Source organism: Pungitius pungitius, chromosome 14 (genome assembly GCF_949316345.1).
Source record: "Pungitius pungitius chromosome 14, fPunPun2.1, whole genome shotgun sequence".
In the NCBI taxonomy this organism is placed as follows: Eukaryota; Metazoa; Chordata; class Actinopteri; order Perciformes; family Gasterosteidae; genus Pungitius; species Pungitius pungitius.
Window position 1 is genome coordinate 2,253,105 of NC_084913.1, and position 14,149 is coordinate 2,267,253.

A 14,149-nucleotide genomic window follows, 5' to 3' on the forward strand; every position below is an offset into this window, starting at 1 on the left:
GGTTAATGTTTAAAGTTTGTTTAAGTTGACAATTATAGTTCAGAAAGTCCACACTATTTTATTATATATATACACTTTGAAAAATTGAGAAGACACAAAATTCACACATGAATATTACATTCGATTTTTCAAAAATGTCGACAACATTGCGTGTGGGATAAAATCTTGAAAAAAAACACACAATTAAGACACATATTCAAGTGAACCTTCAACAACAATTAAAATAGACTAACAGCTGTACTTTGACAGAAGAAAGTAGTTCACAATAATCCCTTTTGAGTTATCAATATTTTCCAGATATTTAGATGTTATATATATTATAGTAGGATTACAAAATCCAAGTTCTTAGTTTTGCACTCTTGAAACAGACAAACAATAAAGCATCATTTAAAAGCTTACTTAGTTTTCAGCAGCCTACAAAATATTTATGAAATAACGCTTACAACAATTTACAGAATTTTGGTCAAAGTGGCCATTTTTAGGAAATGAACCCATCAGTAGTATTCAGTCAGAGGGTTCACCTGCATCGATGAAGCATTGCTGACAACAACCTGAATATTTACCAATTATTTAAAAAGTATTGACCTAAAATGTGAAGATAAAACCCTCTTGGATCATCTGGGATCTTTTTCTGCAGAACCTCTCATTGTATCTGGTTCAGTTCCCGTGTTTTGTTCCTCAGATGCCTCTTTCGCATTTTTATGGTCCACTGGATCGTGAGTTTGGCAAAATTGGCGGCCTTGAAGAGAGCCATGAAGACGCCGCACAGGATGGCGACGGAGTTCCAGGGATTTGCCGTGACGATCTATTTGGAACAAAGCAAAGCTGCATCACAGAGGGACGCGGAACGCTACAAATGACGCAAAAAAAAAAAAAACGCCCGGGGGGTGGGGGCTCACCAGTCGGATCTCCTGCATGTACGGATCCCGCCATTCGAAGACGGCGAAGAAGAGCTGGTTGGTTTTCTCCGACTCGGGCCTTTTGTCGTTGAACTTCACCACGGCGGTCTGGAAGAAACACCACACGCCATCAGAAACGCGTGACAGCGGGACAGAAGGAGAGCGCTGGCAGCTCGTAAGCACCTCTTGGCGAAACTCCACAGCTTCGTTGTTTTTCCCGGACGTCCTCACCAAAGACATCTTGACCCAGGTCCTGAACCCCCCGGAGAAGGTCCACGTGGAGTAGTTCCTCTCGCAGTCCCTCATGAACTCAGACTTATTGGCACTAGAGGGTCAGAGAACCATGGGGGGGGGGGGGGAAGATGTTTAAATGACTTCATCTGGTTCTTGATGATTTTCCTCACGCGAGTTCGAGCCAAAAACCGACTCGCGTCATCTGCAGTTACCTGTCAATCAAGTCACTGAACTTTGCAAAAAGCATGTAAGTGATGGCGCTGAAGTCCTCCTCGGTTTCATTGTGGCTGAACTGCATGAAGATCACCTCTTTGTTCCTGACGTCTTGTTGGCCGCGGACCACCACGGCTCTTTTCTGTGGGAACGAGCACGAGAGCCAGGTTTCCTTTTGTCTCAATGTGCAAGAGCACAGAAATACATCACCTATTCTAAGACCCTGATTGGCCCAGAGCTGTACATTCATAAACTCGCAATTTGTGCCTGTGACAACCAGCGAGCAAACGTTATCCCTTTATTATTATTATTATTATTATTAAAGGCATCGTCACCCACCTTGGTTTGTTTGGCGAAGGGACCGAAGTAGGTGACGTCCTCCATCACGCAGTCTCCTTCCTGAGGCTTCCCCGGCTCCACTAAAGGCGGGATGTAGTCGTGGTAGTGATGCCTGCAGCTCAGCAGGCGAGCTTTGCCGGGGTACAGAGCGATGCCTGCACGACAACACACACACACACACACACATGCGACTCTCTTTCTGGACTCAAAGGTCCACGGCCACACACCATCATCATACGCCGCGTTTGACCCCCCCCCCCCCCCCGCACTGACCTCCCCGCTGAGCAGCAGTACCTGGGGGGGAGAAGGAGTCGACCTCTTTGTAGGTGACGGACATGACGGGGTGGTTGAGTTTCTCCAGGAAGTCCGAGATGGTCTGGTAGGCCAGGAAGACGGCGACGCCGGTCAGCAGCAGGTAGATGAAGATGAGCACCACCGTGAAGAAGTTCCTCAGGCAGGTCTTACTGAATCTCACCGGCGGGCCGCTCCCCGTGCTGTCGTCCGCTGTAACCAAAGTGAACCCTGGAGGTCAAACTGGGAGACCCAAAGCCGCCTCCTCCTCCTCCTCCTCCTCCTCCTCGCAGAAGGTCGTGGTCACCTCGAGAGTCTCCCTCGCCGGGCTCCTCGCTCTCGCGGTCCTCGGCGGCATCGTCGAAGAAGCCTGCAGGCAGGCTGTCCCCTTCCTCCCCTTCCTCCTCCTCCTCCTCCTCCTCATCAACGAACTGTCAAGTCGCACCAAAGAAAGAAAGGTTTAGTCGGTTATAGATAAGAGAAAAAAAACGCAGAGCGGCGCCATGTTGCAGAGGCAGATAGTGCAGTCATCAGGTACCTTCAGACACTCTGCAGATTAAGATTAGTCATAGTTCTACAATCACCAAGTACACATGAATGAATACATGAATAATATTAATACTATCAGATTAGATCTAAACTGCAATGCAGTCAGTATACGTTATGAAGTAAAGAAAATGAGCTGTTTGATGTACATATTAATGCATAAATAGCGATGATGCAATAATATAATGTACCTCATTCAGAAATGTACCATTCTGCACAATGAGTACTTTTAACTCCTGGTATCTTTTATGTTTGTGTTGTTTCCCTTAAATAAAATCACTTCTATTTATTTCTAAATACCTGGTTACAAAAGCAAAGATTTCCCAAAAATCGAAAAGTTGATCCAGTAAACATTTACCTCTGACCTGTAGAGTACAAGTATGAAGTAGCATTAAATGGAAGTACTAAAGTATAATACCACAAGGAAGAAAAACTACGTCCCATCGTGTCTCTGGTCACGTGTTGACCAGGATCCATTTCGTTAAGCAGACATGATGTTTGTCTCCTAAAGGACAGGAAGGAAGCTCCTCTGTAACCACACACACACACGCGCACGCGCACACACACACACACACACACGCACACACACGCACACACACACACTCACTCACTCACACCGAGTCAGCTGTTTTCAGCCGAACGGTCACGTGACGCGGACGCGTATCGATCCCGCGGTCTCCTGATCGTCGAGACGAAACATTCCAAGAGACCGAAGACTCACCTCCCGGTACGACCGTGCCCGTCGTGTCATTCCTCCGCACGTCCTTCACCTACCAGCAGCTCCGTCTCCTTCCACGGGGACCCGTCCGCTATCGGTCCAAAGTCCCGACACTTATTCGAACAACCAGCGGATGCATTTTAAAGGAAGTGTAAGTTCACCCGTGTTTTGGTGCCTTTCTTTCCGCTTTACACACTCATACGAGCGCAGGTCCTTTGGCCCATCCCCTCCGAGGCTCCTTCTGCCCGCACTCCAATAGGAAACCGTGTGTCCTTAACGTGTCCTCGTTTCCTTTCCCTCCCATCCTCTAGATTAAAACCTTGTGCTGCGTTTGAGGTGCACATTGTAAAAGTCCAGATCCAAACGCTGCGCTCACAAATGAACTGAAAAGTGACCTCATTAACATTTCATTATTCATACATTTTAAAGCATGAAATAAAACAGTAATACTCTGTTACAAGTAAATACCCTGCATTCAATATATGTTGGTTTAAATAAAGGTCATTAAACTCTCTTGGCACACTTTGGCTATTTAGATATAATGCATATCATATGGTTTTAATTACTGGTTATAGAATGTATAAGTGCCACTAATGTTGCAGCTGCTAAGTGGGGCTTAGTCATACTGCTGTTGAGTCTGTACAAATACATTATTATTTATTATGAAACTGCAATTAAATTAGTAATGTTGGCAAATAAATGTAGTAAAAGGTAGAATATTTGTTTCCGGATGTAGACATGAAACATCGGCTTCATTATAACAACAAATAACAGTTTGGAAAGACTTCCTGCACTTAAATATTGCTCAGCTCTTACTTAGTATGTTAAACATTAACTTAATCTGTAGTTATTTTACCTGTCTTCATATCTGACAAGTTGGGTGAAAATTGTATCTTAGTTAAAAGTAGTTAGGTACATACGACCAAAACTGAATGGATCTTTATTTTGATCTCACTTTCATTTAGCATGTAGTAAAATACATTTATTCTACCTTGGTGCATTTCAATTGAAATCACAGGAAAAAACTGTTCCACTGTTCAAAAAACAATTAGAACCGTATAATATATAACAATTATGTTTTTAGCTCTTTATATGTATACTCAAAACTATTCTTTGTGTGTGTGTGTGTGTGTGTGTTCGTTCATTGCCTCCAGAATCACGTTCCGTCACATTTCCTGGACTCTATAATTTCCCGACGGCAGCGAACGCGGCACCGGGGCCGCGGCGCAGTTCACCGGGAAGCGGACGACTGAAGTCCCCGCGACGCCAAGCGCCTCCAAACGACGCTCTCACCATGGCAACGGCGCGAATGTGCGTCCTGCTCGTCGTCGTCGTCTCCGCGGCTTCAGCAGGAGACGTCGAACTGAAGCACAAACCGTCCACGAAGGCCGTGCGGCTCTTCACCGAGGAGGAGCTGAGGAGATACGACGGAAGCGCGGTGAACTTCACGCATCCATCAATCCATCAGCCTCGGCACGTGGGTCCCCACGTGTTCCACGATAACGACGTGTCTCTCGTCTCCTTTTGTGTCTCCCCTGTTTCAGGAGGGACACCCCATCTACATGGCAGTGAAAGGAGTGGTGTTTGACGTCACCAAGGGAAAAGGTGCATAAACCGGGGTTAACCCTCACCGCGATGGCCATCGCTCAAGGGTCAGGGTTACATCACTCAAGGGTCAGGGTTACATCACTCTAGGGTCAGTAATACATCACTCTAGGGTTAGGGTTAAACCCGGTGAAATACAAACAAAACTGTGAAATTAAAGTCAAATGAACCACTTGAGACCAGACATTTGTCCACTACAGATGTTGAGATGTTTTGAATGTGACACGCTGCAGAGTTTTATGGACTCGGCGCGCCGTACAACGCCCTGGCGGGTAAGGACGCCACGCGGGCCGTGGCGAAGATGTCCCTGGACCCGGCAGACCTGACCTCGGACCCTGTAGGTCACGCGGCTTCGCCTCTACACGATGCGCGTGGTTCCGATCCCGGTCCGCGGCGCTGATCGAGCGTTGTCGCCGTTGTTTCTCCTTCTGTCCGCAGAGCGGCCTCACCGAGGAGCAGCTGGAGGCTCTCGACACCGTCTTTGAGGAGACGTACAAGAGGAAGTATCCCATCGTGGGTTACACGGCGTCACGCGTGCTCTCCGACGGCGGCGGCCCCAACGCGGCCTTCGGGCCGGAGGACCAGCCTCACTTCCAGACCAGAGATGAGTTTTAATCTGCTTTGAGCTTTGTGGACGTCCACGTCCACCTTTACCTGAGCTGGATCAGGACGTTAAAATACAAGAATGGTATAAACACTTCATTTCATATGTTTATGAATATAAAAATAGGAAGAATTCTTTTGGAGCAGTAAATTGTCCCGTTGAGAAGCTGCAGCAACAACATTCTGGTCTTGTTTTGACTCACTGATTGTAAACTGACTATTTTTTAGCATAAATGTTGTCGTTAATTGCACTGAATATCAATGAAACTCAAAAAGCACATAGTCTGTATCCCTCTGAATTCGTCCTGATTGACATTCTCTCTGCACAGTTGTCATTAAAGTCCGTGCACCTCAGAGCTCTCCCGAGTGTTTGCGTTTCTCCGCTGGCTTTACAGCCGCCCATGACTCACTCGTGTCACCTCCAAACGGGGCAGCACAAACAGTACGCCCATGACGCTACGCGCCTGCGACCAAAGGTCACCGTTTCCGGTGGTGAGACCCCCCTCCCCCCTCACGCGTCGGCCCCCGAGGTTCAAAGGACACCAGGCCCCGCCCTTCGGCGTGCCGGCGAGCGAGGTCCCGCTGGCAGTCGTCCACTGCAGCCCCGGGAGACACTTTGTTCACCTTGTCCTGCTGGAGCGCGTCCACCGACCGGAGCCACGATGCCCAAAACAGTAAGACTCTCCCTCGCCGTCGTGTAGCAGCCATTGAATGCGTCAGTGAGCGGTGTCTCTTCCTGGTTCGTGTTGGAGGGGGCGGCGGGTTGTACGTTCACCTTTTGAGCACGAGACGAATCCGAACCGTATTTCCCTGTGGTCACAGTTTCGATCACGGGTTGCGTGTTGAAGCCTCTGGGTTGTTTCTAAGGGGCACATTTTCTTCTCGGCATTTACTCATTAACCGAATGTAGAGTTTGACCCACGCTGCTCACATTCCTGCCTCTTCAGGTCCATGCAGAGCTCACGCAGAACCACCTGAAACCTTCACCTGCAGCTCAGGAGAAAACCTCTCTGCTCCTATTGACTCCTCTCTGCTCCTATTTACTCCTTAAGGAGAAAGCCTCTCTACTCCTATTGACTCCTTAAGGAGAAAGCCTCTCTGCTCCTATTGACTCCTTAAGGAGAAGGCCTCTCTTATTGACTCCTTAAGGAGAAAGCCTCTCTGCTCCTATTGACTCCTTAAGGAGAAAGCCTCTCTGCTCCTATTGACTCCTTAAGGAGAAAGCCTCTCTGCTCCTATTGACTCCTTAAGGAGAAAGCCTCTCTGCTCCTATTGACTCCTTAAGGAGAAAGCCTCTCTGCTCCTATTGACTCCTTAAGGAGAAAGCCTCTCTGCTCCTATTGACTCCTTAAGGAGAAAGCCTCTCTGCTCCTATTGACTCCTTAAGGAGAAAGCCTCTCTGGGAGGTCACGCTGACTCGTTATCGGTGGAACGTTTCGTTTGGACGTGATTGACTTGTTGGTTTTACGGTTAACGTGCAAAGTGAAGCTTGTGTAGATGTGAGAGAAGAAGTAAAGACCAAAGACCAAAGCTTGGATCTGGAAGCAGAAGGAGGGCCTCAGCACCACGTCACGGCGTGAAGACGTCCTCTCCAGCGGGGAACACGGTTTCATTAACGGATGCCCCAGTTTCTGTTGCCTAAGTTTCAGAGGGTTTATCTTTACGACGTCACGGGGTGTGCTCCAGCTTCATAAAATCATTGTGTAAGTGCTGCCCGATCTGGGCCCAGGGGCTCACCCTTGGTCTCACATGTGGAGGTCGTTCTCATCTTTTTTTTTTAAATACATCCTAAAAACACTTAAAAGTCCGAGTTTTGTGCCACTTTAATCGTCCCTGGTTGTTGGGTCACAGTGCTGAAGTCTGAAGGGAGTATTTTTGGTGTTTTTAATTCTCCGAAGGTTCACCCTGGTGGCACCACGCAAGCCTGGTCCAAAGTCTAATGAGATAGTGAGCAATTATGGTTTATGAACAATCCTTTTCACAACTCCACGCAGCTGACTACGATTTAACTCTTTAACGTCGACAAAAAGGAGTTTCATGCAGTTCCCGTCAAATGCAAATGCAGCCGCAATAAAAGTCAACAAATAAGCTCAAATTTGCATGCAGAACAGAACAGTAGTGATGTATTCCCACGTATATGTGTATATATGTATATATATACAGGAGTTTATATATGAGCTAAACTGGACAATGTCTTTTTGCCACAGGTCAACGTTCGCGTGACCTCCATGGACGCTGAGCTGGAGTTCTCCTTCCACCCAAACACCACGGGGAAGCAGCTCTTTGACCAGGTGTGTGTGTGTGTGTGTGTGAAAAGCACCGAGACGCACAACACAAACACACACCTCAGTGTCAAAGTAAAGCTGCACCAGAGGTTCTGTTCAGCTTCACTTGATGCCGTCGTCCAACAATGTTTAAACACAAAAAGACCAGTAAAAGTCTTAAATTTAACATCTTACTTACATTACTTACAAATCCTTATCAGTAAATTGTACTCAAAACATTTCAAAATAAAAGTATTTGTATCCGAATGATGCTCAGGGATCCGATGTGCGTTTCGTTTTAAACTCTTAAAGTAACTAAAGCCGTCAGACGGATGCAGTAAAAAGCACGAGAACAAGGTCCAAGGTTAGAGGGACTTTCACTCTGTGCATTGAACCTAGAAGCAAAGGTGTGAGTGTGAAGAATGAAGAACAATAAATAAGTATCCGTGTCTGTGTGTAAGGTGGCCAGAACCATCGGACTGCGTGAGATTTGGTACTTTGGGCTTCAGTTTGTCGACTCTAAAGGATTCATCACCTGGCTGAACTCTGATAAGAAGGTAAAGCCCTTGTTTGGTTGCTGTTCTTCATACTTTTACTTCACTTTGATTTTCTTTAAATATACTTCAGTTACTTCTCCAGTCTACTTATTTCTATCCTGGAACAATCTGATAAAACATTAAGAAATTAACAGATTTTTTAAATTAAACTCTATTCTCCACTGCCTTCTTCTTCTAAATCAACCCAATGTGATGTGTGATAAACAACCTTTTTACCCCAAGATATTCCCTCTATGTTAATAAATATTACTATTTGTACTTAACACACGTTCATTCTACTGGGCCCTCAATCCGATTACATCCATCGTCCTCTGCTCTGGCCCCTGCTTTCATCCCCTCACCCCCCTCACCCCCCCCTCACATCCCTCACCCCCCTGCAGGTGATGGTGCAGGATGTGAGGAAGGAGACCCCCCTGCAGTTCAAGCTGAGGGTCAAGTTCTTCCCGGAGGACGCGGCCGAGGAGCTGATCCAGGACGTCACCCGCCGGCTGTTCTTCCTGCAGGTGAAGGAGCAGATCCTGGGGGAGGAGGTCTACTGCCCGCCGGAGTCCGCCGTGCTGCTGGGCTCTTACGCCGTGCAGGCCAAGTACGGAGAGCAGGACAAGTCGGCGCTGGAGCCGGGCTACCTGTCCTCCGAGCGCCTGCTGCCCAGGAGGTGAGGGGGGGGGGGGGGACGACTGAGCTCTGTGGGATCTCTGGTTCCCAGTAGAGCTCTCAAAGTTGCTCAAAAACGCATATATTCCAACCTATTGGAATGTCTGGGTTGGTCATCGTTCACGTCAATAACAGGACAGATGAGTACAAAGAGAGATAACTACTTGTATAGGTCATTTCTTTTAACTTAAACATATTACCTACACAAAAATAAGTAAATCAACTAATGGCCAAGACCGCAGACCTTGGCCTCTCACTCTCTCTCTAAAATATACAATATTATTAACATTAATTGAAGTTTATAGAGTATAGAACTGACATCCGCTCCGAGTGAGCTGTCTGTCTATTTTATTCATGCAATATAAAGTCAGTACAGAAGCGCCACCTATTCGAATATATATTCTATACTGTTAAGTGTCCCTTTATAAATGTTTACTCATATATTAAACAGGAGATATATATTATATATATATACATATGGGATATAGAACAATGGAGTATACGAAATGTCCCGACTGTAATACTGATAATGAACTGTGAGAAGTGCTTTGCTTTGATTTCTGTGACCAAAGAACGATAAATGTAATGTTTTAACAGCCTTACGGTGTAACAGAGCAACGTGTAAGAAGAACCTTTATCAGGACCTTTACGTTTTGCATAAATTGTAAATAAAACGACTCCAATGAGAACCTGTTACCAGCTATGAGGAGATGAGGTTGGATGAGGAGATGAGGTTGGATGAGAGGTTGGATTGATCTCTGTCCGCACACACAGACTGTGGCTTTGCTGGTAACTGGTCTCCCCCCCCCCCCCCCCCCCCCCCCCCTCAGAGTGCTGGACCAACACAAGCTGTCCAAGGAGCAGTGGGAGGAGAGGATCCAGGTCTGGCACGAGGAGCACAGGTCGATGCTGAAGTAAGTCCTGTTTGTCACGATCGTATCACCTTTCAGAGGAAATAACCGCGTTTTCCTCTTTCAACATGAAAGGGTGACTATATATAATAAAACAAACAAGTAGAAGCACTTCAGGGACTCAAATAGACTTTGTTTGAGGGGCTCTTTGGAGAAGGATTTCCAAAACAAATACTAGGAAAAACTCTCTTTCCGCGGCGGTTCCTCTGGCACAGCTGTGACGGACCCATGAACAGACTGACGGGTTTTTGGCATCGAGCCTCCATCAGGGACTCAGATCTGAACAACAGGAGGCCCCACGCTTAAGATCCCAGTAGATGAACGTTGAGATTGAACGTTCAGATGATCTCTGCAGTCCCTGGAGGCCAAACAGCGACCTGCCGGATCATGTGACCCATCCACAGCAAGGACTTGTTGCGTCGCGTTGTGTTATTCATTCACTTACTTAACGGTTTACCCCAAACAGGGAAGAGGCCATGATCGAGTACCTGAAGATCGCTCAGGACCTGGAGATGTACGGCGTCAACTACTTCGAGATCAAGAACAAGAAGGGCTCGGACCTGTGGCTCGGGGTCGACGCTCTGGGGCTCAACATCTACGAGAAGAACGACAAGTGAGTAGTGTTTGTTCACCTGATGACACGCGGCCAGACGCGTCGGGGTCGTCGACCTCGACCGCCGCTTTCCAGGCGCTCGGCTTTTTTAAAAATAACCGCTCTGGCCTTTCACCCAAATCCATCTGGATCCCGGGGGTTGTCCACGTGTCGCGAGAGAAGAGTTTTCCCGCTTGTGAACATCTCGTCTAACTTGTCTACGACCTTCAGGCTTTCTCCGAAGATCGGCTTCCCCTGGAGTGAAATCAGGAACATTTCTTTCAACGATAAGAAATTCATCATCAAGCCCATTGATAAGAAAGCTCCTGTGAGTATTAAGCACGAGTAGAATATCAAGTGTAAACCAGAGGTTGGTCGGATGCAGATTTGTAGCATTAGTGCAACATTTTGAGTCAACAGACTCACAGCTCTGTAAAACAATGCTAACATAACACGAGCTTTAAAACAAATAAAACCTGGATGAAGTTGATTCATCTCATAAGCCGCACAAACAACGTTTTAAACACGCCGACCCCGACACTTTGTCCGTGTCCCCCCAGGACTTTATTTTCTACGCTCCGCGGCTGCGAGTCAACAAGCGCATCCTGCAGCTGTGCATGGGCAACCACGAGCTGTTCATGCGCCGCCGCAAGCCCGACACCATCGAGGTGCAGCAGATGAAGGCCCAGGCCAAAGAGGAGAGGCTGCAGAAGAAGATGGAGAGGTGAGGGGGGGGGGGGGGTGGGGGTCAACGGGAACCCGTGCGGGCTCCGCGGCGAACGCGTCAGATCAGTGTTTCCTTCTCGTGGTCCGCCGCAGGGATCAGCTGGACGGCGAGAAGAAGAAGAGGGAGGCCATGGAGAAGGAGAAGGAGCAGATGGAGAGAGAGAAGCGGGAGCTGATGATGAAGCTCTCCCAGTTTGAGGAGACGACCAAGAGAGCCGAGCGAGGTGAGGAGGCCGCTCTTCAGATCTCGCTTTGTAGCAGTTAAAAGAACGTTTTAATACGGTGCATGGCTTTAGCGCCCTCTTCTGTTGGTTTGCTTGAAAAAAGCCCAAGAAATGAATGATGTAAAGAAATGAACACAAAAAAGATAATAAATAAGCAATACTTGAAGGTTCATTATAAACCTCATGTTGTATTCTTTATCAGATATATAAGAAACTACCAAAATACTGCAGGTTTTAGGGATTATCTGGCAAAAAGGTCAGGAACTATCGCCTTAAGTAAAACAAATGAGTCATAATAAAAAAAAATCCCCTGACTTTGTCCCACAGAGCTTCAGGAGCAGCTGGACAGGGCCATGAGGCTGGAGGAGGAGAGGAGGAGGGTGGAGCAGGAGGCGGCCCGGCTGGAGGCTGAGAGGATGGAGGCCATAATTGCCAAGGAGGAGCTGGCCAGGCAAGCCGAGGACCAGATAAGGAGCCAGGAGCAGCTGGTGAGTACGCGCCGCGAGGAGCTTCACGTGAGGAGAAAAAAACCCACGTTACTCGACGCAAACACGCATTAGATGTTTGGGTTGCAGTTGGAACTAATGTTTTCTTTGAGTTTGGGAGGTTTTTCTGGGATTTAGTTCCCATCGCACCGTGAGAACATCCACGGAGAGTCTCGTTCCCACTTCAGAACTCCTGAGAAAATGTCACTTATTCATGTTTTCACTAAGCAAAAGCCAAAGCTGATGTTTTGTTTTCACGACATTGTCAGAGCTTATTGGATTTGTGAAGTCTGAGTTTTTTTCCTTCCATTCATAAAATGACGCTGAGTCTGTGCCCCCCCCCCCTCCCCCTCCCCACCAGACTCTGGAGCTGGCTGATTACAGCGCCAAGATCACCATGCTAGAGGAGATCAAGAGAGTCAAGGAGGAGGAGGCCGAGTCATGGCACAGCAAGGTGACATTTTGTCTGTTCCTTTTGTGTTTTATTGCTTCTTTTTGGAGAAGAAATATCGTACTTAGTTACTTTTGCATTACTTATAAAATATATATCCTTTTTCCGTCCAGTGAAAAGGGGCCTTCAGACAAACTCTGGTCCATTAATGTTTTGTCAAATACACTGAACTCCTCTTCGTCCCAGGCGAAAGAAGTGGAGGAGAACCTGATCAAGACGAAGGAGGAGCTCCACAGCGTGAGGAGCTCCACCAACTTAATTCCCGTTCAAGCTCCTGTTGAGGCTCCCGCTTCCTCCTCTTCCTCCTCCTCCTCCTCCTCCTCCTCCTCGGACCACGAGGGGAGCGACCACGAGAGCGAAGAGAACAACACGTACAGCGCCGAGCTGCAGACGCAGGAACTCAACAACCACCACGAGGAGGAGGAGGAGCGGCTCACCGAGGCCGAGAAGAACCAGCGCCTGCAGAAACAGCTGATGGTGAGTTCAGGGTCCCGGGGGGCGGGGGGGGGGGGACAAGCTACTTTCACTAGCATCAAAAAGGCCAAGATTCAATTGGATATTTGTATTTACTGGGTTTTTCAAATTGACCCAATGGTTGCTGCGTAGAAGATCCCATTTAGATCTGACGTGGCTTGGTGGTTCATTGAGTGACACGTGCGCCCACAGGCTCTGAGCTCGGAGCTGGCAGAGGCCCGGGACGACAACAAGAAGACCCCCAACGACGTCCTCCACGCCGAGAACGTCCGGGTCGGCCGCGACAAGTACAAGACGCTGCGTCAGATCCGCATGGGCAACACCAAGCAGAGGGTCGACGAGTTCGAGGCCTTGTAAAACACCTCAGAGACGTGAAGGAAGACCCCCCCTCGCCCCCCCCAACTCAACAATGCTTTCTTTAATTTGAGTGCATTGTAATCAAAGTGACGCCTGAGAAGCAAAAAGCGGATCCCTGTGTGCTGTAAAAATCATACCAGTACGTTGGCGTGTTGTCATTGTACCGAATTCAGATTCTCTCAATGAATGTCCAGCATTTGTAATACGGCAATTACAATCATTCTACTCGTTAATTCTTGTGTTGATTATTTGGGGGATTTTCACGTCATGTCTTTATGTTGCTTGTATGTACAAAATACAATAAAAAAAACAAAAACACTTTTCATTTATAAAAACATAAATGAGAGACAAACAGCACGTCCTCACTTTCGAGATGCAAAATTCCCTTTTTGCTCGATTAATGACTAAAAACAATTTAGTTAGTGTAAAAATTGTTGTTTATTCTCTTTTTGTCGGCCACTTTTTCCATTAATAGTTTCAACTCATCACGCACATGTTTGCACCAGTGTCCAAATAACAATGCAATTTATTTATCTAGTTCTACACAATCTCATAGGAACATCTAATCCCATGTTATTTTATCAACGTTCTGATTTCATAGTTCCAGTACACAGAGGTAACATCTAGTAATCTGATCCATTTTTTTATTTTTTTGTGAACTAAAGAGACACTAGCAGACGCCTACATTTCCCATAACTCTCCACCACTTTGTACCGGGCCACTTAGAAAGGAGAAGAAGAAAAAAGAAAAATCTAATTTATTAAAAATGTTTTATTTTGAAGAATGACGGGTTTCTCTCCCAATTCTATGACACCGGTCTGTGGGGCAAAGAAGGGTAAAAAGAAGCTCAGTTTAAAACGAATGTGCATCGCTACGTGAAGGTAACCCTGAGTAAACGACGGTCACGTGGTCGGGCCTTTCCTTAGATTCCAGCTCTGTCCGCTGACACGACACCTCGTCTATGTTTTACACTTCCATAAAGACAACACCACTATTTACTGTGCTT

General features: G+C 47.0%; 3 protein-coding genes across 3 annotated transcripts; 2 read left to right on the top strand and 1 right to left on the bottom strand.

Annotated features, from left to right (window-relative positions):
* Positions 1–42: 42 nt before the first annotated feature.
* pacc1 (proton activated chloride channel 1) lies at positions 43–3,380 on the bottom strand. The gene is made up of 8 exons (XM_037487610.2): positions 3,244–3,380; positions 2,284–2,407; positions 1,980–2,189; positions 1,686–1,840; positions 1,346–1,488; positions 1,083–1,224; positions 900–1,007; positions 43–805 (listed from the first exon to the last, which is right to left on the bottom strand). Exons 1-8 carry the CDS (start codon positions 3,271–3,273, stop codon positions 644–646), a joined length of 1,074 nt encoding a protein of 357 aa, XP_037343507.2. The 5' UTR covers positions 3,274–3,380; the 3' UTR covers positions 43–643.
* nenf (neudesin neurotrophic factor) lies at positions 3,257–5,802 on the top strand. The gene is made up of 5 exons (XM_062557407.1): positions 3,257–3,391; positions 4,395–4,678; positions 4,785–4,845; positions 5,079–5,182; positions 5,284–5,802. The coding sequence occupies exons 2-5, from the start codon at positions 4,535–4,537 to the stop codon at positions 5,458–5,460; spliced, it is 486 nt and encodes a 161-aa protein (XP_062413391.1). The 5' UTR covers positions 3,257–3,391; positions 4,395–4,534; the 3' UTR covers positions 5,461–5,802.
* On the top strand, positions 5,543–13,462 carry ezra (ezrin a). Its single transcript, XM_037487609.2, has 13 exons — positions 5,543–6,122; positions 7,656–7,739; positions 8,174–8,269; positions 8,650–8,924; positions 9,754–9,837; positions 10,301–10,447; positions 10,658–10,754; positions 10,987–11,150; positions 11,246–11,376; positions 11,704–11,864; positions 12,223–12,315; positions 12,499–12,789; positions 12,979–13,462. The coding sequence occupies exons 1-13, from the start codon at positions 5,682–5,684 to the stop codon at positions 13,141–13,143; spliced, it is 2,229 nt and encodes a 742-aa protein (XP_037343506.2). The 5' UTR covers positions 5,543–5,681; the 3' UTR covers positions 13,144–13,462.
* The last annotated feature ends 687 nt before the right edge of the window (positions 13,463–14,149 follow it).